At 52.7% G+C, this 24,716-nt stretch overlaps 1 protein-coding gene and 1 long non-coding RNA gene across 5 annotated transcripts in view; one reads left to right on the plus strand and one right to left on the minus strand.

Annotated features, from left to right (window-relative positions):
- RPTOR (regulatory associated protein of MTOR complex 1) overlaps positions 1-24,716 on the minus strand; it is a 333,192-nt gene that overhangs the window by 131,583 nt on the left and 176,893 nt on the right. For 3 of the 4 annotated variants that reach the window (XM_038546355.1, XM_038546353.1, XM_038546356.1), the window contains exon 7: positions 4,401-4,460. The exons of the other annotated variant lie outside the window; for it this stretch is intronic. In XM_038546355.1, coding sequence (XP_038402283.1) covers positions 4,401-4,460 — 60 coding nt within the window. The remainder of the gene's footprint in view (positions 1-4,400; positions 4,461-24,716) is intronic. 4 annotated transcript variants of the gene reach the window in all.
- On the plus strand, positions 9,913-12,395 carry LOC111097270. Its single transcript, XR_005364123.1, has 2 exons — positions 9,913-9,978; positions 11,688-12,395. It is a non-coding gene; the product is annotated as an uncharacterized LOC111097270 (long non-coding RNA).

A 24,716-nucleotide genomic window follows, 5' to 3' on the forward strand; every position in this document is an offset into this window, starting at 1 on the left:
CTGCCCCAGGGAAGGCGGTAAGGGGCCGGGTGCTGGAGGGGGTGCGCCCAGGGGTGCCGTGTCAGGCCGGGGCAGACACGGGTGAGGGAGCGTGGGGCCAGGACTCGGGCTGCGGCCGACCACCCAGCTCCGTCTTCCCCCTCCGTCTACACCCAGGAAGCACTGTGAAGGTGCTGCTGTCCATGCCCAAGCTCCCCGCGTCCAACCAACCGCGCAGCACCCCTGGGTGCAGGAGGGAGGTGAGAAGACGGGGCACGTATGCCTGCGGAAGCTACTGTGTGCACCCACGCCCTCAGCGCCGGCCAGACGTAAACCTGTGTCTGTGGGAAGGACAGTGGCTGTTGCAAACTCCGACGTCACGAGTTAGGGAAAGAACGCCTGATGAAAAATACTAATGTCTTAACGTACAAGGATGTTTACTTCTATTTTCGATCCTCATTAACCAGTCTTCATAATGCGGGTGTAGCCTGCTCCCCAAACAACAGGCACCCCAGTTTCCTCCCACCCCGGCCTCTCCAGCCGGGCCGTTCCTGCTGGGCCTTCCCCGAGTCTTCCGACCTACCTTCCCTCGCACGGTTTCTTGCTTCCCCCTGTTATGTATTAATTTTGTTTTCTGTACTGTCGTATAGTCAACTGGCTTCTCTGGGTGTGTGGTTCTGTGACGTCAGCACGTGCAGATGTGCATGGTCACCCCCCACCAGGATACTGAACATCCTTTCACCCCACATTCCCTCGTACTCTTAACCCTACAACCAGAGCCCTGTTCTCTGACCCGATAGCTGCGTCTGCTCCAGGATGTCACATGATGCAATCACAGCGGGTGTCTACCCTGGAGCCGCCGTCTGTCCTTCCATGTGGTGCTTCTGGGGTCACTCATTCACGTGGTCATGTAGCAAACGTCCCCCCGTTTCCTGCTGGCTGGGCCCCACTAGGCCATGCACATTTTGCACCTTCATTCACCCCAAGGACATTCTGGTTACCCCACTGTTAGGTGGTGATGACCAAACCTATACCAACAACGTTCACGCATGGCGTCTTGCGTGGAGCGTCTCATTCCTGCAGGATGAGTGTCCGGGAGCGGGACCATGGTCTGGGGGCGTGCCCTTTTGTGGCATGGTCACCCCGCTCGCCACGGCAGCAAGGCCGGTGGGAGTAGTGGGCACCCCCCCTCGCCCGCACGGTGTCGTCAGCCTTCTGTTTCATTAACCCACTCCCGGCTGTGGCGAGCTTTCTTGTGCCGGCTTTCATTTGCATTTCCTCGGTGGTTAATGACTCTGAGCATCTTTCCACGGGCTTATTGGCCATCCTTAAATTCTCTTTGGTAAAGTGTCTTCAGACAGTAGGTCTTTTGTCCATTTTTGAATCTGTTTTTTTTTTTTTAATTTTTGTTTTGAGGTATCTTTATATACTCTGGATACGAGTCCTCTGTCAGCTGTGTGGTTTGCAAATATTTTCCCCAAGCCCGTGGCTTGTCTCCTCACTGTCTGAGCAGTGCTTTTCAGAGAGTAAACATTTTAAATTTTGATGAAGTCCAATTTCACAATTTTTTTCTTCTGTGGGTTGTGCTTAGGGAGTCAAGCTGCTGTGCACATTTTACAACTGAGAGAGGGACAGGACGGGAGTGGTTGTCCTGACACAGTCTGGGTACGGGGCAGCCTGCCTGTAGGAGGAACAGACTCCCTGGAGGCCCGGCTGCCCCGCTGGCCCTGCCACAGAGTGCAAGATGCCACCAGGAAGCACAACTGAACGGAATGCCACGTTCCTCTCCAGTGAAATCAGGAGGTTTAACTAAATAACTTTAAAAATACGTATTTTTCATTTATGTGAGCTTTAATAGCTCTTTTTCCTCTGGAGAACTCAGAACATGTGGTACTGTTGCTCCCGCGTGGCTCAATGAACACGAGCTGAGTTCAGCTGGGGGCGGCCACAACCCTGCTAGGGGACTGGGGGTGCACAGGGCAGCAGGCACCCGGCCCCCCCGGGTGGAGAACAAGCGGGATGCCACCCAGCACACAGACGCTGGGTTCACGCCCTGCCCGATGGGGGAGGCCACACGAGTCTGCCCCATTTGCAGGCAGGCGGGAGGTACAACATCAAGACAACATAAAGCAAGGCCTCTCCGGACAGGCCACCAGGGTGACCTCCCTGTGGTAAGACGTACCTCTGCCACAGTCTCACTGGGTAAGGCTGGAGAACTGGTCTGGATGCAGCAATGGGAGTACAGGTAACGGAGGGAAACAGGTAACGCGACCGGCACGCTGCACTCCTGAGCCGCCTCTGTGATCTCTGTGATTCCGACGAGGAACCCACATAAGCCGATAGGTTGACCAGACCTCAACTTCTCTAATTTTTAGAAGTTTTTTTCCACGTGATGTTTCTCAAGGCTTATGCTTCTTGCTTAGCATTTGTAAATGGTTTTTGGGGTCATGGCCCCGGGAGGGGAAACTGGCTTAGAATTTGGAGGAGCAGCGGGGGTGAACCGGGGCGCCCGAGCGCACAGGCCACTGCAGAGTGGAGTGAGCCTGCCAGGGACGTGGGCGATAGGGGAGCACTTCAATGCCCGTGTGTGCTACAACGCGGTGCCCCTCTGCTTCCTGACCATGAGAGGGGCACAGCGGGCAGGGACCGCACGGGGGGCAGGGAGAGGGGACGCGCCAAGCAGGCCTGCGCACCATCACGACAGCTGCTCATCACAGTCTGAGAAGCAGCGGGGCGGGGGCCAGCCGCTGGGTGCTGCACTCCACTGCACCTACAGAGGAAGGCAGACGGCAGGCTGGCCGCCACCTCTGCAGGAGACCCCTGCCAACTGACGACACCCGTCTGCAGTCCCTGCTTCTGGCCACTGCAGCTTCCCCTGACCGACGGAACACGGCTGGCTCCCCTGCCTGCAGCCTCAGCTTGGGTCTCCCGCTCTGGTGATGCCAGCTCGCCTGCCTCACCTGTCGGTGCACCCCATCCCTGCAGCCCTGCCCTGGCCGTTCTAGCAGAGGCTTCCACGTCGCCGTCAGCCGGGTGCCGGTTTTGTGATAACCTGGACCTACTTGCGAGCAGAGGAACTGCCAACCCTCTCCACCCACCCCGCCAGCGCCGACCCTGCCACCATAACCCATCCCGCTCATGAACAAGAGTACTGTGATGTAGACCAGACTCATGGTCTCATGATTTCCTTAGATGCGGACTCAAACCCTGCATGGAATAATTACACTCAGTGAATTGTATTGTTTGTAGGGGCTGTGGTTATAGTCTCTTGGTTCTTTATTTTACAGGCATCCCATGTGTCTATATTCTTTTTTTTTTTTTTCCATGTGTCTATATTCTTGTAGAAAAATTTAAAAGATGGAAGGAAACCCAAGTCCGTTAACCCAGCCCCGCCCCCTGTGCTCACCCACTCAGATCGAACGACAGACCCACCGTTCCGTGCCTGTGTCACCCGTACTCACACAAAGCCGTGTACGGTTGTACAACTACCCGTCGCAGCCTCCCACATGCACTCGTCTTTTCCCACCAACAGCACGTCGGGCAGACTGTCCTGCGCCAGCTGAGGTGGAGCTGCCCCAGAGTGCACAGTCCCTGGCAGGACCCATCCCCTCCTGCCCGCGATGGGACGCTTAGGCGTAATGTTCTTGCCTATTTCCCTGCCACAGAGACAAGGAGTTTTCCAGGAGAGAAACTGAGAAGTGTATTTGCTTTTCTTACCTGATTTAATTAAACTCAGGCCTCAGCTATTCTCACTCATGATTCTGTGTATGAAGACTTAGAAAACTAGTATCTTGTATGTTAATTCTAGAAGAAATGGTTTAGGAACAACTACCAGATGAACCGGGATGAGTCAAGGCAAGTCGCATGAAGACATGCACACGCACACGCACGCACGCACACCCAGCAGGCAGGTCAAGTCTGGAGCTACAGAGGCGTTCGGACCCAGGGAGAGCCACAACTTGAGGCAGCCGGGCCGTCCATCCACCTGGAAGGACGAGGCGATGCCACACAGCACTGCTAGACTGGACCTCGGCATCTGCCCCGACAAGGAACACAGACAGGGGGTGGAGCGGGGGAGCCTGCAGAATCTTACAGAGGGGGCCGGGGGAACCGGGTGGGCGTGAGGCCACGGCCCGGCTACGGCAGACCTCCGGGGGAAGCCCAACGCTTTGCTTCGGCTTTGTGTCAGGAGCGTTCAACAATGTTGAATGAAAGTATTCACCATTTATTCAAGTTCTTTTAATGTGGCCGCACATGGGGCCATGTCCTACGCTGATCACCGGTGCAGGGGTCACAACACAGCCTCTGCCAGAGACGGAAGGTGCACGCTCACACATAAGAGAACTGTCCCCGCGCTGACCGGAAGTGCCCCCAAGAACCCCCCTCAGGCCCCGAGAGCACAGCTTAAAAATCTTACTTACTTTTCTATCAAATCCAGTGTGACCCCAGGCACCAGACTAACGCATTTCTGCATGCAGAACCTGCCGGGAAAGGAGAGAGAGTGAGTCACGCTGAGGGGACGTTTAACAGGAAACACAACAGTCCCCCCAGGGACATGAGGGCATCTAGGCAGGGGTGGGGGTTGTCGTGCTGAAAATGCAAACCCAGATTTTCCTAATCCTGGCACCTCCCAGATTTATGAAGAACACCTGACTGCCAGCCTGTCAGCGGAAGGAGAGAAACCTGACACAGGGTCCCTGGGGAGGGGCGCAGGGGAGACAGGAAAGGAAGCGTCCGCCCAAACACTGCACACACTGGCTTCTCTTCCCCTTTTTCCTTTCTTAAGAAAGCAAGCTGGGGGGCACCCGGGTGACTCAGTGGTTGAGCGCCTGCCTTTGGCCCAGGGTGTGACCCCGGGGTCCTGGGATCAAGTCCTGCATCGGGCTCCCGCAGGAAGCCTGCTTCTCCCTCTGCCTGTGTCTCTGCCTCTCTCTGTGTCTCATGAATAAATAAAATCTTCAAAAAAAAAAAGAAAGCAAGCTGGAGGGAATGTCAGCAGGACAAGTATGAATGACCTCCGGGCACACACAAAAAGCGGGGGAGGGGGTGGGGGTGAAGGGGGCGACCCAGAAATGTGAATTCAATGGTATCACTCGGAGATCACGAGATCACACAGCTGACCCGTGCACCGAGCCGGGGGCTCCCGCAGCTGCCCGGCCAGACAGCAGGCACTGACCAGGGGGCAGGGAGCCGGCCCTCCTACGCCCTGTCCCGGCTGCTCGCACACAGCAGGGCAGACGCAACAGCAACACTGAGGAAAAAGGCAACGTAGAGCTTCTGGGGGCCGGCATGTGAAGTGTGTTAATTCACCTGCTTCACAGATTAGGCTCCAATAACCCCTCCAACACGGAGCAGGCACAGGCAGGTATCACACCTATGAGGAGCACTTCTGTGCGTCACTACCCGGACACGGGGAGGGGACGATGGTTGGAGGAGGCCGGGGGCCCAAGGCGGGGGACGGGTATGAGCACCAGGCTGCATTTGGGGAGGGGAGGGGAGGGGTGACACATGCGCAGTGGCCAGATAGGAAGGGTGACAGAGAGACCGGGAGGGATGTGGCCGTGAGGACACGTGGCTCCCAAGGGCGGCCTCCAGGGTGAGGATGGGGAGCTGGCTGCCGGGACCCCCCAGGCACCTGGCCGGCGCACTCACAGTGTCCGGGAGCCAGGCCTCACCCGCCACCCGCCTGCTGGCAGAGACGAAGTTATTCTCCTGGTTGTGGCCGCCGTCACAGGTGCTCTCTTGTTCCCCGAGCAGGAGAAACAGAGCGGCGGTCACACCTGCCTGATGGAGGCAGCCCCTCTCCCACAGGCACACAGCTCGATGCCTCCACGCTCCTCCAGTCGATTCCACTGGAAGCAAATCCTGTTTCCCCCCTTCCATCCATGCCGCAGCACGTGCCGCTCCTCGGGCAGGTTCAGGTAAATCAGGATCTCTCAGGGGACACAAATGATCTCCAGGAAAGGCATTTTCCAGTCTGATTCTGGGTCCTGTGCAAACGGCGCCCCTTCGTCGTTCGTCTTACCTTACCTTACCTTAACCACTGGCACTGCTGGGTTCTGCTGACAGCAGGATAATTTGTATCAGACTGGTCTTTTTATCAATAATAATAATAATCAGCTCTGGACAAAATACACAAAACCATCAGGTAAAAGCACCGACAAGCAAACAGGAACATAGGCAGGAACAGAAGGGATGTGACCCTTGACAGCACAGCTCAGGGCGACTCCACCCCTACCCACGGGCACACAGCGCACGGGGGCAATGAATGCTCCACTCACTGGAAGGCGGCCACCTCACCAGGTGACCCCTGCCCTGCACACGCAGGGGGCGAGGCTCCCGGGGGACCCACGGAGACAGTGCCCGGAAGGCTGCCCTGAGATACTCAATACCTGCTCCCGGCCAGACCCGCCACACAAGAGGGGCTCCCCCTACACCTGGCTTCCACTGACCTCCCAGGGAGTGGGGGATGGCGCCTCTGTGACGACTGCGCTCCAGGACTCGGAGCCACAGCCCAGCAGTCAGCGCAAAGCCCAAGGACACCAGCCCCGCCACCGAGGGACCACCCGATCGCTTAATCCACCTGCAAGCCCAAAGCCAGCCGCTCCCCAGGGTTTAACTGTCACACCCACAGTCTAAAACCAAGAGGTAACAAAACAGGAAAAACAGGAAAAACAGGTAACAAAACCAGATTCACGGCTGGCCAGATTTGGGAATTAGCAAATAGAGACTTTAAGAGGGTAATTTGATTATGTTTGAGAAATAAGCATTTTAATAAACCTACTGAAATATAAAGTTCTATTAAATAAGAAAATTAAAAACAGGGACAGCCTGCATTAAAAGAATCACAGTATGGTTCCAGGCGGATCAGCCACTGATAATCCACAAATATGACTCCAGCCAATCCTATCAATTCCCTCCGCACCAGAACTGACGAGCACGGGTTTCTTTTCCGCACTGTGCTTCCCTCCCCCTGCACGAGAGCGTCACGGGCCCAGGAGAGGCCAAGGAGCACGCAGAATCAGAGGTGGTGGACGGGGCCTCTGACGTCAGTGACCATGATGACAAACACAACCGTGGGACTATTCAGGGTGTGCTATGTGGCGCTGGCGCTCCCCAACAGGCACCTGATCCCCGCTGACCCCCCAGGCCAGGCTGTCTGGCCGGGCACTGTGGACACTGGGGCTGGACCATTCTCTGTCAGGGGGCGGCATCCTCCTCTCGGCCCACAGGATGCCAGCAGCACCCGACCCTGGCTGTCACGACCAAAGACGTCTCCCAGGATTGCTGAGTGTCCCCTTGGGGACAGAGTCACCGCCGCCAAGAGCCACAGCCCCAGGCCAAGCACCAGTACCTCACATCTTTCAAAAACAGTCTCTCTGCTCCCACACTTGCCTGCCCTGCCTACTCCTCTACAGAGCAAGCCTCTTAAGAGGTAATGTCAAGAGAAAGTGTGGAATTCAGTCACTGTGTCTGCCTGAAGCCGTCCAGAGGCCTCCAGCCACTCAGAATGACAGATAAAGTCCTCACCTTTAGGCCTACCGAGGAAGGCCCTGCAGGATCTGGCTCCTGACCACTCTGCCTGACTTTACATCCTCATGCTAACCCCAACTCACCCTGCTCCCTTCCCCAACACTTGCTGTTCCAACACACCAAGCACAGACCTGCCTCAGGGCCTTTGCACCTGCTGTTTCCACGGCCTGCAGTATCCTTGCCCCAGAAAACTGTTAAGATTTAAGCCTTTGTTTTACCTAGATTTCAACCTCATTTCTCATTCCCTGATGTTGAATTATGTAACTGTTTCTATATTGTCCTTACCGTGGAAGGTACGGGGGTGGGGGGGTGGGGGGTGGGAATAAAACGACTTCTCTCATCTTGTTGATCACTACAACCCCAGTGCCTAGGACGGTGCCTGCCACAGGTTCAGGTACCTAAGAAACACCTGTCAGTGATGACATTTTGATGGATTTCTAATATTTCCCCCATACTCTTCTTTTCCTGTCACATGTGAAAGCAAGTAGCTTTGAGATTTTATGAAGAACAAATTAATGTTTAAAAAACCCCAGCTCAGAGCAGCCCCGGTGGCTTAGCGGTTTGGCGCCACCTTCAGCCCAGGGTGTGATCCTGGAGACCCGAGATCGAGTCTCACGTCGGGCTCCCTGCATTGAGCCTGCTTCTCCCTCTGCCTGTGTCTCTGCCTCTCTCTCTCTCTCTCTCTCTCTGTCTCTTAAAAAAACAAAACAAAACAAAACCCAGCTCAGTAACCCAATGAAGTATCACGTGTAACTGCTCAATGCTGTTTCTCTGAATGGAAAGACGTTACGCATCTTTCTAACTAACAACATGTATTTACCGTAAAAAATTACAAGTACAGAACATTACAAGTGGAAATTACCCCAAATCCTAAGATAACTGTTGCAAAACTTTGCATCATTCCGACAGATTTTCTTCTAGAATAAAAGGAAATCACCGCCCTTTATTAGGGCGGTGATTTCCTTTAGTAGTAGCATTAGTAGCACCCAATGGGATGGGCCATCCCCACTGGCCCCCCACCCCACTGCACACACATGGCCATTGTTCCCAGGGCCCACATTTGGGTTTTAATTTTTTCCATAAGAGATTACTGCCATATACGTCACAGCTATTTTTCTAAACATCCCCCCCCCCAAATATTTTCGAACACTCAACAAAGTTGGGAGAATTTTACAGGAAAGGCCTGTGTCCCCCAACCTGGGTTCCACCATTAGCCTAGGACTACGTGGGCTTTATCAAGCCTCAGTCTCTCCCTCGATGAATCTGCTTTCCTTTGGGTGCAACTGAAGACCCTGTTCACTCCCCTCGAGATTCTTCAGCTCTCGCACCTACCTCGCAACACTGGCTTGTTGTTTTTGTCCTTGTGAAACCACACACACCTTCACATTCAGCAACTTCTGACAAAGGCACACACCTGCGCGACCCGGACTCCTACAGAGACACTCCCAACATCCCCGAGGGTGTCCTCTTGCCTTTCCCGGGCAAGTCCGGCTTCTTCCCATTCCCCCAGAGACAAAGTCCCTTGTGGTTCCTCCCCTGACTTACTGCTCTGTTCTAGAACTGCACAGAAGCAGAGTTGTCCAGTGTGTACTTTCTGACGGGTGTGGAATGACATATGTCATTTGAATTTCTTTGATTAGTTCTGAGGTTAAATGTCAGTTAATAATTTTTGAGTTCTTCATATTTTTCTTTCGCTGGTTGCCTGTTCATGTTCTTTGCCTTTATTTTTATACTGGGGTGCTCATCACCTTACAGATTTTTAAGAGTGTTTTACACATAAATAGAATCAACATTTTGTTACATGTTGCGCCATTTTTCACAACCTGTAACATTACAGTTGATCTAAAACCAACAAGGGTGCCGAACCCCCTCCATGCAGACAAAAAAACCACATGTAACTTGACTCCCCCAAAATGTAACGATTAATAGCCTATGGAAGCCTCACTGATGACAGTTAAGATGCATTTGTGTGTGAATTATATACTGTATTCTTACAGTAAACTAGAAAAAAGAGAGCATTAATAAAGTCATCAGCAAAAGTATAGGACTCACTGTCCTGTATTTACTGAAAAAACTGCATCTAAGTGGACTCCGTGCAGCTCAATCCCACATTGCTCAAAGGTCAACTGTATATTTTAAATTTTACTTTTTTCCTTGCCCTACAAAATTTAAAATCGGTGTTTAATTGTCCCAGCTGATCATTTTCCTAGTACTTTTGTGATTTTTTTTCATATTTGAGTCTTCATTATATTTGGAATTTATTGTATGTGAAGAGGGAGGGATTTAAAAACTTCAAGTGGTGAGCTGTGTGCCTCAAATACCAGATAGTGAATGATTCATTCTTTTTCTGAATCCTACATTCTGATACACACAGATCCTGGTTCTGGAACAGGATCTCTGTTCTGTTCCATTGACCTGAAGTTCCACTCTTATTTCAATTGGACCTTCAAAATGCACTAGTAACTGGTAGGTTTTTCTTTCATAAATCTGTTTTCATTTTTAAATTTTCATGGCTATTCTCAAACATTTGTTCCAGCTGACCTTTAAAATCAATTTGTCTATATTGTGTTGAATTTATGGTTTAATTTAGGGAGAATTTATATCCTTAATTTACTGGGTCTTACCATGTACTCATGCGACCAAGTCCTCCTTTTATTCAATTTCCTTTCATTTCAATCAGTAAACTTTTATCGGATTTCTATACATGCACGCGGTGAGTTCTGAGCCAGTTCATGTTTGTCACTGTCTGTTATTGTCACTGTTATAAATCAGATTCCTTTCCTTCCCAGTATTTCCTTGCTGGCTATTTTTAATATATAGGAGGGAGAATATGCTTTAAACAATTATTGTGGAAAAAAAAAAAAAAAAAAAAAAACAATTATTGTGGGATCCCTGGGTGGCGCAGTGGTTTGGCGCCTGCCTTTGGCCCAGGGCACGATCCTGGATATCCGGGATCGAATCCCACGTCGGGCTCCCGGTGCATGGAGCCTGTTTCTCCCTCTGCCTCTCTCTCTCTCTATCATAAAAAAAAAAAAAAAAAAAAAAAAATTATTGTGAAAAATACCCTATGAGAAAAACATAAAGCTGTGGATAGGAATTGAAGCAATAATAAAGTCAGTACGACGAGCACCCAGGGGAAGAAACGGTACACCCCCAGGTCTCCCGGCCTCGTGGACCCAGGCGCCTGCCATCAGGAGGCAGCCCTCGCCGCGGTACAGATAGCTTTCCGTGTTTTAACTTTTTTTTTTTCTTTGCAAAGCTGAAGTTCAGATCACACACCAATAATGCCAATTTGACTTCTCCTTGGAAGACGTACACCTTTCACGTTGATTTCTCATTTAATTATGATATGGACTCGCATTTCCAGAATAGTGTGTTGAGTGAACTAGAGTCCATACACGCCCTTCTCCCGGTGCTAATCACGCTGTCGGAGACACAGAGGGATGAGGGCAGCTGGTGTGGAAGAGAAATCTCACACAAGGCAAGCAGCCTTCTATTTTTGTTACAAGTTTTTATTAAAATTCATTTTTAATTTTATCAAATAACCTTTCTCCTTTCACTCATTAATATGATGAATTATATTAATAGGCAGCCTAATGGAAAGTCACCAAAGCAGCCCTGGAATGAAGTTCACTCTTCTCTTCCTGCACCGCAGGATCCTAGCTGCTAATGGCTTATTTCTAATGCAATGGTAGTGGCTGTGTGCACCTGTGCCTGCACACCTATGCGTGTAAGTGTAGGCATGCACACGTGTGTGCCTGTGTATACATACGTATGTGCATGTTGCTGTGTGACCGTGTGCCCATGCGTGTGCACATGCCCCATGTGTCACGGTTGGTGCCCAGCTGCAGTAGCCTCTGGATCAGAACCCAAAAACGTGCCCGTGGTGAGGTGTGTTATGTGCTCACACACTAATGTGTTATCGCCTGCTGCCTTCCGTATTCCAAGAGCAATTACCTGTATGTTGAATTCTCATTCTTCTATTTGTCATGCTTCTCATTTTTTATTGTTTTCCATTTCCTGTAACACCTACTCACTGGTGCCCGATTTTAAGGTCACTAAAATATTAGAATTAAATTTTATTTCTGAAATCTTTTCCTTCCCTTTGCTAGTTGTCTTTTCATGTTGATGCATTATTTTGTCATCTTAATATTTATCTTTTCTTTTCCCCACAGAGACGATTTTTATATAATTTCATGGAAGGCACAAAGCACATGCTGCCTCCTCTGCCCAGAGACACAACAGCCTCTGGTGATTCACAGGCCCTTTCTGGCCACAGCCAAGGCCATGGGGACGAGGGTACACGGGGAAGGGGGCCGGAGACTGAGCGCCATAGAAACTGCTGAAGCACAAGATGTAAGAGTTTCCACGCTCAGGAAGATCCAGGGCTTCCTGGAGCCTGGCGTGCCCCCTGGAGGACTTGCTCTCAGCGTGCCCATGCGCCTGCCCCTGGTCACAGCTGGGACACAGAGAAAGGACCTGAGGAGCTCAGGCCCACGGCAGGTGGTTATTCAAGTCTCATGTGCATTCTGTGTTCTGAGCAGAGGTTGAGCTCGGTGGGAGAGATGGGCTGGGCACTGCCCTCACGGGTGGCACACGGTGCCTCCTGGAGCCCCCGACCAAGATGCCAGGGAGCTCCCACACCTGGATCCCGAGGCCTCCCCCACATGAGGCACCCTGCCAGAGATGGTGGGTTTGGACTATCCCCCTTTTAAAAGGAACTTGGGGGTACAGCTCAAAGGAACCATAAACACACTTAAAACAAGCAAATTCTTCAGCATTTCATCCAATTCAGTAGATTTCAAAAAACAAACCTCACATGAAATCAGTGAATCAATCACCTGGTATTTGTAACTAAATTAAAAGTCTGCCATTTGGTATCACTGGGTCCTAATTTACTCACTTTAAATAGCTGCTCTTCTAAAGATATAGAGCAGCTTACTCTCCTGAGGAGCGTCCGGGCTGGGAACGAGGACAAGACACAGGTGCAGCTCAGGAGCTGCTATTTCGGGGCTGCCCTGCTTCTGAAGCAAGCCCGCTGAAGGCAAAGCTGATTATTCCATCGGTCAGAGGAACACAACACCCCTTTCTCTGAGCATTCTGCTGCGTGAGGCAGGGAGCTGACCCGACGGTCTCCTGGCCACAGGCCCAGGGCCAGACACCCAGGGCCCCAGAAGCACCTGCCGGGTATAGGAGCCTGGCACGCCATCGGACGCAGCTTTCAAGGGAGCAGTGCGGACTTCACAGGGGTTATTTTTAGTTTGGAAGAGATTAAAATGTCAAGACAAGTGTGGTTAAAAGGAAAATGTCATTTAAAAAATGCATAAATATTTAAGGTGAACATCATGTCAGTAGTTTACTAAAAATAAGCCATAAAAACAAAACAATGAAGCAAATAACAATTATAAAATTGGGGTGATAAGCACACGGGGATTTATTAGTTTCTCAACTGCTCTTCAGAATCGCTGGAAATTATCTTGTGATGAAGAGTCAACAGGGAAAGAGAGGGAGAGTCCCTACACACTTTCCTACACTGATGAGGAAAACATTAAGGCAAAGATCTAATTGTTCTAAACCTGAGCGGCTTGTTTCCATTTCGGAAGAATGTGGAACTCTGAGGGAGGACCCCTCTTCCCCCTGGCTCACCCCTGTGCTCATGAGCAGCTGCCTCTGGTGGAGAAGCCACTGTACTAGGCTGCAAAAGCAGAAAACCCACCCGGAGGAAGCCCTGCTGAGTCAGGAAGGGGCCACCTCGGAGGACAGGCACCCAGGGCTCCGACCCACTCACCCGGGGCCCCCACGAGAGCCGAGAGTCCCGCAGCACAGCTCTGATTTAGCAGGCTTCTTCCAGTGCCGTGGAAAACCGGCCAGCGATGCAGAGGGAAGGTAAAGGACGCCAGTTGTGGCTGTGATCCCGTGAGGCCTGGCACTAGAGCATCATGAGAAGACGGCGCTCCATGGCCAAGAGGGAAGGTTTTTCACGAAATTCACCTGTTTGTGTTCACACACAGCACCTGGGGCTTATCCATCTTTGTCTAGGATAAAGGGTGGCCTGTGGCAGACACAAAGTTAAATGTAGGGAAACATCAAGGGATTCTTTTTCATTAAAGAACCAGACACTTAAATTACAATTGTCTACCATGTTTATTCTTATCCTGTTTCTTTCCGGCCCCTCCATGTGCTCTCTCTGTATTAAGAAGCTACCCCTTGACCCTAGTCTGTCCTTTGCATCCAGAAGTTCACTCTAGGGCCTGTCGGGGCCTGTGTTCACAGCATGGAGGAGACACAGGCCACACAGTCTCCGTGAGTCAGGTCGGGAGGGTGTGCAGCACCAGGCTCCTTCCCACTGGCCACCCACTGGCAGCTTCACAAGCGCTGACTTTACTTAAACTCACAAGCCACTGATATGCAGAGACAAGCAGAGCTCGCCAGCTACACGGGCGGCTTGTCATGGGTCACTTTAGAGTCAGCCAGTCCCTACTATGGGCACGGAAACCGATGTCACTGCAAGACGCTGCTGAAACCGCTGCACGCCTGGCGGCCCCGCACCAGGTCTGAGTCTACTCTTGAACACACGTGACAGAAGAAACGGGCTGGAAGGAGTCTCAGAGATTCCTGGAGACCAGGATGGACGTACCAGCCCTAGGTTCCTCCTGTAAGTGTGTCACAGAGGCCTGCCCCAAGTCACACACACCTGAACTTCCTTCGTCCTGAAACCAAAACACCTGTCTGCATGACCACAGCTGGGTGTCGGGTCAGACGTCCAGTCCCCTGGGCTGTCCAGCCCGGCAGCAGGGAGCTGCTTCTCCAGGCTTCTGCTGCAGGCGAGGCTGCTCTGTGTCTCGTAGGGAATGCTGAACTTCCCAGGTGCTGCCGAGCTCCCAACCGGGGCCACGTGGAGCAGAATCTACTCCTAAAATACCCACAGGTACGAGCCTCTTTTGAGTAAGCCCCTGTATTTGAAATCTGCCAAGTTCTAACTCTTAACAAAATCTGAATTGTTTCCAGTGGCACCAGGTTAGCTCGTGGGGAGGGGTGCACAGTGTGGGGACGAAGGAAAGTGGTTGTGTGTGCACGGTGGGAGCTGCGAGCTGACAGCAGGGACACAACAGGACAGACTGTACCCCTCCAGCCACCACACAGCACATACCACTCCATGGCCGCCCTGCCCAGGATTACAGCACCACTTCCTATGCGACTCCTGCGGCCACTTACATGCTTGCCATCATCATCCCATTTCTTGGGGGAGAAGGCCGAGGTTCAGAAGGTCCTGAAAACACCCAGCCAGCTAGTCGGCGGACCTGAGTGCCCTCCAACGGACCCACATGCCACGCATGCCCATGTGGGCCAAGGCGACTGAACCCAGACTCAGAAGTCGAACTCGCTGATTCTTCTTGGGTATCAGGAGAGAACATGTCCATCAGGGAAAACAGGACAAAGGACAGAAGCAGAGGACCCCTGGCTGTGCAAGGGAGGCCCAAGGGCCGGGCTGGACACTGATGGGATGGCCCATGGGACCCCAGGCAGCAGAATCAGGAAAGAAATGAAAAGCATGCCCATCCCATTCGTCTTTGCCAAATGCCTCGCAGGACACCACATCCCGAGTCCCGTCCTAGCCTGGATGGCGGCTGACACGCCAGTTGGCCAACAGCTGTGCGCCCGGCTGCACCCCGCCGTCGACTCGGGTGCCTTCCCCTAGATGGAAATCGCAGTGGTTTTCAGGCGCATCCCCCACCCGCACCGACACTGAAGCTCTCCCTCCGTGCCTCCCTCCACTCGGGCCTCCGGTTACGCTCGAGGAAAGCAGATCGCCCAGAATATGTTTCTAAACATTAATAGCACCAACATGATTTTAATTTCTTGTGAGAGAAACATTTGTCAATTAAGTGGACTGATAAGTACCAGATATTTCAGCTGCTTTATGAACCGTGAGTCTGTGCCTATTAACTTAATAGAAGCAGATGGACATGGTGGTAACAGTGCTGGGGATGTGCAGGGAATCGAGCCAGGGGCACGCGGAGCTTACTCGAGACAGGGAGTTCTCTAGAGCAGACGAGCTGTAGAGATGTCAGGCCGAGCCAAGGAAATGAAGTCCAGGTGCCCACCGGCTCCTCCGTGCTTGACCCTTGAGCCACCAGGAGATGCTCCAGGGGGGCGGGGGCGAGGACGAGCACTGCTGAGACTGAGCTTGCTCCTGGCATGCCGGCAGCCAACAAGTGAGATGGTGCTGGTCTTCCAATAACCTTCTCTGCACAGACTGTGTCCCGTAACACGCTTGATACATCACCTGTCCTCGAGCTCCGTAACCAGCTGAGGGCACTCACTTGGTCGCACTTCCTGATTTTACTGGCTGTGCTCCCGGTGTGTGCATTAGGTAGTGTCAGGTCAGCGGCTTTGGGACCTCACCCTTCAAACCTGCCCAAAGGCTTCCAGAAGCAGACGGACCCCACCATCAGGAAGGAGCAGCCTCTGGGGCCCACAGGATTTCAAACGTCTGTGTTCACACAGGAAAATCTTGATTGCATCAGAATGGCACCACCCCCTTCCCACTCACGTACACGGAGGCACCGAGGAAGCATGAATGAACACCGATGCTGCCCCAACAAGGCCCAGTTGACCCTGAGTCTCCCCTCGGGGCTGCCAGACGCCAAGTGTGGGTCTGCTCACGAGACACAAGGGTGCCTGTTTCCCTGGTTGCAAGAACAAGACACCAGACAAGCTGAGGACAATGATGGCTTGTGACCTAGTGTCACTAACTTGTGCATGATTTTGGTATTTTTATAGGCAGAAGTCTATACTCATAAGTGGAAAGCCAGCTCACTGCAGCATACACTCGCAAACCAGGCTTCAAGCTCTCTGCTTGGTCCTGCGTGATCGCTCGGGCTATGGTCCAGGCAGGGGCTGGCTGTGGCCATGGGGATGGGATGTGCATCACCACATAAACCCATGGCCCTGCTTCTCCGGAGACCACACTGGGGCCACGTGTAAGGCCTGGTTTTGTCTGGGGGTACAAGCTGTGGACAGCGGCCAGCCCAAGGAACAGTGCACTGTGGTCTGCTTCTTCCTGGAGGTGACAGAGAGAAGCATGTCCACTGCCCTCGCGAGCCGCCTCCTTGCCTCGAGTCCTAGTCCCGAGTGGACATTCTTCTCATGGTTTGCAGTACGTGGAGGAATGTGATGAAAAAACCAGCACAGGGACATTAAAATGGGGGAAAGAACACATTGAAAGGTGTGATCTTTGTGATTTCTGTAACTGCTGCTTTCCACGACCCTCAGGAGGCACCAGGCGCACAAGGGTCGTGACTCTCCTGCTCCGTATGCTGGATCACAAGGTTTGGCTGGGAGAAGCCTGTTCCCATCACCTAAGGCAGGCTGATTTTCTGACACCAATTTTCACCTGCCACTAAAAACAGGATCCTAATAGCTACTCCCAATATACATCGCAGAGAAGAGGCTGGCCCTGACATCCTGGGGCACAGAAAAAGTGTCATTCTGTGTGGTTGTAAAAGTACACTGGCAGTTTGATTAATCCAGGAGAAAAAAAAAATACTCGTCAGAGATGTTACATAATCATGATACTAAAAATGTAAACGTTTATGGAGGAGGTACAAACGGCATTAGTTTCCCCCCCTCCCCGGGTGATAAACTGAATAATGAATTTGTATCTTAGGTTCCTACACATTAAGCTAACCCCAGCCATAGTCTACACCAAGAAGAGAATTTACCTTTTCTTTACACAGTTCCAAAGACATTCCAGTAATATTCCTGCCACGCCTGCAGGAGGCGTTCTCAGTGTAAAAAACAGACTCAAGAGTCCAAGGTAAGCTTCTTTACGACTTTTCCATCCCATCTACAAAAATTAACCCAAAATGGATCAAAGGCCTAAATGTCAGAGCTAAGACTATTAAAAAAAAAAAAATCCTCTCAAAAAGAAATGCAGGTGCATAAACCTTCATGACTTTGGAATATGACATCAAAAGTATAAGCAACAAGAGAAAAAAGCAGCTAAGTTGGAGAAGTTTCCCACATCAAAGGACACCATCAAGAAAGTGGAAAGATGACCCACAGAATGGGAGAAACATTTGCAAATATGATTTGCAAAACATATGTCTCATATGGGTCTAGGATCTAGAATATATAAAGAACCCCCGCAACTCAACAAGAAAAAAAGACCACAGTGAAAAAACACACACGAGATCTGGATAGATGGTAACAACGAGTCATCTCAAGGATGCAGGGAAACGGGAGCATTCATGTGCTGCTGGTAAGGACACGAAGCAGTACAGCCGCCGTGAAAAAGTCTGGCAGTCCGTCAAGGAGCTACCATGTGACCAGAATATCTGTGCAGAGTAAGGAACACGTTCTCTCTGAAAATAAAAAATAAGATTGCATTGAAACAGCATTTCCACGTATGTGAGATTCGGGGCGGCATAAATTAGTCCAACCTTTTGGTGAAGAAGTTTGGCAACTGACATCACAAGCTCTACGCTTTGACCTACTGACCCCATTCCCAGGAATGTATTCTAAGAAAACAGTCCAAAAGAGGCAAAAGCTCGGTGGTGCACTGTAAGGATGAACGGGGGGTGGGGGGGTGGGGGGGAAGGACACCTGCAAATACTTTAGTTTTACAGAAACAGGGAAATGCTTTAAATAATATGGTCTATAAACATGATGGAATACTACAGTTGAGAGTAAAATACTGGTTAACGATGTAAAATGATAATCTTAAATTTTAAAAACAAAATACAAAATATATCTAACTCCAGTTAAGGACAATTATGCACATGTACAGATAAGAAGTATAAAGGAATATAGGAAAATAGAAATGGTTAATTCGCTAGGTAGGTGGCACTCTGGATGATTTTTCCTCATCTCCTCCCTTTCAATGCATGAACTCTAATGCTATCTGTGCAGGAGACCACGCGGGAACAAAGGCCCACCCTGGCGCTCTGGCATCGACATGCATTTTGGGGCCGTGCGGTTGGAAGAGTAAATATGGGGGACAGTGCTGACTCTACCTCCAAACCCTGAGACTCTACACTCGCGGGCGGGCCATGCTGAGCCTGACACTGTCAGGTTGAACGCCAACGCTGGGCCCTGCTTCTGCTGCACTTGAGCCGCTCTCCACATTTTCAAGCTCGCCCAGAAGAGGCAGAGAGGATGACAGCGCCAGGGGCCTGGACTCAGGTGAAGAGAACAGGAGAGTAATAACAGGCAGAAGGGACGAGAAACAAGAAGGAATCTGAACAAACAGTACAAGGGAAACGGCTGAAGCCAGAGGAGGACGTAGGAGGCTGGAGCATGGGCTAGTCCGTTTCTGCATCTGCAGGGGACGACCGGGACGCTCACCCCCCCCCCCCCCCCCCCCCCCCCCCGTGCTGGACCAGAGTCTGTGGCGGGGTGGCACCGTCAGTGAGCAAGTGTGAGGACGGGCAGAGTGACCCCAGCAGAGAGGGACAGTGCACACACAACGGTTCGGTCAAGGAGAGAGGAACCTGAAAGCACAAGACCTAAGGGCTTGCCAACTCCCCATGGTTGGGATGCCCCCTCCTTGATTTCTCTGGGGCCTCTGATACCCTCTGCCATGAAACACAAGCCCCACAGCTCCAAATGGGCAGCACGCTGTTCTGTAAGGACCAGAAGGCCTGCAACGTCCCCAAAGGAAAGCTGGTTCTCAGGTGAACGCCAGAACAGTGTTAATTAAGAGGACACTTGTGTAGCAACATCAGGTCACATGTATAAGGCAGGCGGCGGGGCCACGGCTAGAACAGGGGGTTTGGGATCAGGGAACCTGTACGTCATTTAGCTCTGCTGTAAATGAAGCTGTAGGTCTGCTCGGCCACACGCTGCGCATCTGGTTCCTTATCGGTAACACAGCCACGTTTGTGCATCATGTCGGCTCTGACTGGTCCTTGGCCTATTAGCAAACACACACGTGAAGCCATATGGGAAGCACTCATAGGTGACGAGCATTGTGCAATCAACATTATAAAGGTCACACGTAGGCAGCAGAAGCGCTGAGCCACGGTCTCACTGGTCACCCCCCGAGACGAGGGCAGGAGGACACAGACACCGCACGTGGTCTTTCAGGACCCTGGGCATCACAGACATGCGCTTGCAAACAGGGACAGACGGGACCAGAATGGTCGTCAGGGTCCCAGAGCCCCTGGTTTCTAGGATGTCCTGGTGTCCTCCAACACCAACAGGATGAAAGCCCTTCTAACACTTGAGATTTTTCCCAATTAGCACAACATGAGCGCTCCTGTGAGCAGACAGGCAGAAAGATGCGGGCAGAGGTGCAGCTTCGGCCCTGACCCACCCTGAGAAGAGCCCGTGCACCTGCTTGGCATGGCCATGTCGCCGGCCGGTGTGGCAGGAGAGGGCACGGCTGGAGCAGTGCCGCCTTCCACCAGGACGGCCCAGTGGGGTCACACAGCATCTGAAGACAGGGCCGCTGCACAACAGCACACGTGCGTGCGGCTGTCCTCCAGGAACAACTCACTGGCAGCCCCACAGTGACCACACGTACCCGGCCGTCTGCTCAGAGCACCCCCAGGAGAGGGCGGCCGTGCCTGGGAAGTGCACCCAAGGCAGCAGCAGCCGGCCCGTAGCGAGGGTAGCGTGAGCTCCGCGGGCAGAGCAGATGCCAGGCTGGGCTTCGGTTAATGGTCCCGGAACATGCCCGTAACATCTGGGGTACGGGGCACCCTGGGTGCAGGCCTTGAGCAAAGCACAGACAGGAATCAAAGTAATGGGAGGCCCTTTCCAGCAAGCTCCAAGCTCGGGGGGGTGGGGGGGACAGACACAAGAAACACCAACCCATAAAAGAGACATTTGAAATGACTGCTTCTCCCGCGTTCACAGGAAAAACCCCGGCGACAGCCAGCCCACGTATTAACCCCACACCAGGAGACACCGCCGCGGCACCCCAGCACCCTGCCCACTTTCTCCCACGGCCCTCGCGGGGGTCGGGGGTCAGGCGGCAGAGCGCAGGCGGGGCTCCCATTCCGCAGCGGTACCCGGCGTCGTGTCGGGGCCCCGGGGGAGCGCGGCCGGGCCCCGTGGCGGGGCTGTGCTACCATAAAGGCTCCTGCAGACAGTGTCGCGTCGAGACCTGCATTGCTGAAGCCGCTGAAGGGTGATCACCGAGAGGAGGCTGGGGACAAAGCACGCCCCAGGCCCCGACAGCAGCTCCGCCACCCAGCCTGGGGAGAGGTGGGAGTCCCCGACCCCAGTTGTTCTCACACACATGTGTCCTGCGCTCACTCTGTCCCTCTACCCTCGTCTTCTGTTCCTTTTCTACTTAGTTTCTGGGGGGCAGGGGGGATCGGGGAGCACGTGGAAATGGAGGTACTAGAGACGGCTCATGAGGGCGGATCTTCTTGCTCGACACCACAGATAATATCCGAAGTCACCGGAGCCCCGTCTGGTGCTCATCCTGCAAAGGAAGGACGTAAATATGCCCGCGTGGCCAACGTCGTCCTCCAGGCTCCAGCATCCGACGGCTTGGTGCCAGCTGCCCTCGGGACTAACAGAGAGGCTGCGTTCACAAGGGACAGTGTATCGCCCTCAAGATACGGGGGTGACAAAAAAGCCTAAAACCCTCATCTGATAATTAATTTTAGCAAGAACTTAGATTTGCAGCAGAACGTCTACTGGTAAGAGTTGCGGTTTGACGTGAGGACAGGGAGAGTCGGCAGGGCAGCGTGGACTGGAAGGCACAGCCTCCGGGCCTCGGCTGCGGGGCAGTTCTGTTCATGCGATGGGGACGTGGGGCCTCCCTGGTCAGGTGGCTCCATCGGCCTCTCTGTGGCTGGGAATGGTGGACCCTGCAGCCTCGACTGCCAACTTCTCCGGAAGCTTCTAGGGGAAGCTTAGGGTTGCCACCTCATCCCTGTGCCCAGACCCTGGCCCTCACTGCTCCTCGAACTTCCTGAGCGTGCCACCCAGCCCTCGTGCTGCCTGTGAAATGCTCACCGCCCTGGGCACCCTCACGTAGCTGCCTGACGCTCCCCGCACCCCAAACCCCGCACTCTCGGTGTGGCCCTGGTGCTTCAGGAGCAGTAGGTAGGGTCTATGCTCTCGACTTCCACTCTTTTTTTAAATCATTTTATTTTATTTTTTCACAAGAGACACAGCATGAGAGAGGCAGAGACATAGGCAGAAGGAGAAGCAGGTTCCCGGTGGGGAGGCCGATGCAGGACTCGCTCCCAGGACCTGGGATCACGACCTGAGGCAAAGACAGAGGCTCCACCGCTGAGCCAGGTGGGCGCCCCTGCACTCTCCCTTCTAACATAAGGTTTCAACTCTTTCTTTTTTAAAAAAATAGTTTCTTCCTTTGAGCCGTGCCAGCCCATCCCGCGACTGTCCTCTGCTCGTTTTTTCTACCCACCTCCTGTCTTGTCTTCCAAGTCACTTCCCGTTGCCCTGACCCTAGAGTCTGCCTTTACTTGGTTCTCCACCATTCAGTAACCTCCGTCTTCCTCCCCGAATTCAACACCACACTAAGGACCCACCCCACACAGGTAGGTCCTTCCCTGTCCACCTCCCAGGACTCCTCCAATGCCCTGAAGCCCTTGAGAGGCCAGCCACATCCCCACTGGACCCTCGCCACCTCCACGTGCTCTCCCACACCCCCACCTCCATCCCCATCTTCTGTCCCCTGGTTCCCGGGTTTTCAAACTGGTCCCCTTGGCCTGTCTCTCCCGGCCCAATTTGGTCCAGAAGTTCTTCAACCATTCTAACTCCACTCTCCCCCAAATCCACAACGTCCTTCTCGACCAATCATCACCCACAGAGCAACCCAAACAGCTGGGTTTTGTTTGTTCTTGTTTTTATTCTAAGCGTGTGTCACCACGAAGTGTGGCTTCCCAGGGCCAGTGGACCTCATGCCACCCAGCCCTGCCCCGAGGGCCCCAGGCCCACCTCAGGTAGCACCTGCTTCCCAGGCCAGCAGCAGGGCCCCACTGTGTGCTGTTACACACTCTCCTCAACGGCTTCCTCCTATCAGAGAGCTACCTCCCCGTCTACAAGTGCAACCAAACCAGCTAACAGACCTCATTCCATCTCGCATCTTCCTCTCACGGATGTCTGCCTCTCCCCCATTTCCAGTTGACTTCCAGTAAAGCAGCCTGTCTGGTCTCAAGTCAACCTGTCATGTTCTGATGATGGCCCCAACAGCCCTCCAGAAACAGCACTGGTGACCAGTGACCCCCTAATCGTCAACTGCAGTGGCCTCTCGGGCTCTCAGGCTGAGGGATCCGTCACCCCCTGTTCTCTGACAGCCCCACTCTCTGGGCTGGTGGTCTTCCGCTCCTCCCCTCTGGCTGCCTCCCTCCCTGCCCAAGGGATGTGCTCCCACCCTCTTCTCTGTTCTCCCTGCCAGTCATCCCAGCCCATCTACACTGGAATACTGAATTCCGCTGAACTGGCCCCTGCTGAAACTCCCCTCTCGTCCTGTCATACACCCCCTGCTTCTCGTGCCTAAAATAGAAAGCTTCCATGACCCACAGAAGACCCACAGGAAACCTACAGATGATCCAGCCTCCCACGTGGTCTGCTGGGTTCAGCGCCCTCTCTCTTGCTCCTCCTGACTTAGCTAAGGGTCTGCAGCCAAGGCCTCCTCCTACCTCCTCCTTGGCACTCAGACCTTCCAAGTCGAATGCCCCAACCTGCCCTGTCCCGCGTGTATAATGCGGCTGTTTCCTAGTTGTGTGTTTTCTAATAAGAGGAGGGCATCAGAATGACAGGGAGCGCCCTCTGAGTTACACCTGTAAGCTCTGTGCCCTCCCCTGTGGGTGGGGCTGCGGAGGGCCAGCTGGGAGCCTCCCGGGTCATGGCCACACTGGGGAGGCTGCCCTGTGCCCAAGCACCTGCGCCCATGCCCAGCAGGGCCTGGGCTACCCTGTTGCTGATGTACATGCATGTCTTCTGAATCTTGGCTCTAGAGACCAGATCCCAAACCAGTGCCGCACCTGCTGTCATCACAGAGCAGATGCTGCCTACAGAGTAAGACCCGCTCCTGAGCCTCATGTTCGTGGACCTCGCCCTCTTTCTCGGTTCAGGGTCACCATCCCTTTCCTCAGACTTCAGGGTCTCTGCCACGCTGGACTGTTCACCATCCAGTTCAGGTTTGAGCCTATGACCCGGACATCTGCTCAGAACGCTGTGTCTACCTTCTCACTGAGCGGTGGGATTTCACTCATCTCTGGAGGGTTAGAATTGACAATACCCAACACGGACGATGCTGCCTGCCTCTGAGGCAAGCAGAAGGAAGCTGGTTCAATGTCCTTTTCATTCCAAGGGCAGCACTGAGAAGGATGTGTGTCTCCCTGCAGACTGTCTTCCCAGAGGACAGGGACTCTGTCTCACAAATCTTTATAATCCAAGTACTTTTAAGCTACTTGGAACAGAATGGGCATTCCAAAGAAGCTGTTATTTCAACCGAAGAATAAGCAAACTTCAGGCTGTCCCAACAACCAGCTGACGGCACCAAACACCAAGGCTTGACGCCCAGCCTCACAGCGACTTAAAGGGTCTCTGCATCTGGTTTACACGGTTCCACATCAAGTACGTAAACATCAAGGGCACAAATGACAAGGAGCAAGAAGACCAGAGAGGCTGATGTCCCGAGGCTTCTTTGACACCATTTTTAAACTGGGGACACCACGGTGCTGTCTGCATGGTTTTCACATGGTGACATGACTCTGGAATCCAAAAGAGGCTATTCAGGAAGGACCATCGATCCTATCCTAGCACGAAAACAATGAGAAAGAAACGGTTTTCAACATAAACTAATCCAATGATTGCTGTTGCGTGTCCATAATGGTCATGAACGTCCACTATAAAACACGCAGCTGTGTGCTAACGCTTTTGAGAGCAACGTGGCTGTGTATTACTGATTACACGTGGGGGCACATGCCTACTCAGACACACAAACCAGATAAGAAGTCAAAGTACCACTAAAATACCCAGAAGTTTAGTAAGATACAGATAGGCAAATAAATAGTTAACAAGTCACTGTTTTATCAAATATGATGTAATTCAGTTGCTCTGCAGGTAGGATTTCAAATAAGGATTAAAACTAATTTGGAACATGGTGATGATGGTATCCAAACACCAGAAGACAAACGGCTTTCCTCCCATTGGCCAAGGATAACCAGGAGGGCTAGGAGGGCTGGAGGGGTGGCGAGCGGGGCTGGGAG

This window comes from Canis lupus, chromosome 9 (genome assembly GCF_011100685.1).
Source record: "Canis lupus familiaris isolate Mischka breed German Shepherd chromosome 9, alternate assembly UU_Cfam_GSD_1.0, whole genome shotgun sequence".
NCBI classification, from domain to species: Eukaryota; Metazoa; Chordata; class Mammalia; order Carnivora; family Canidae; genus Canis; species Canis lupus.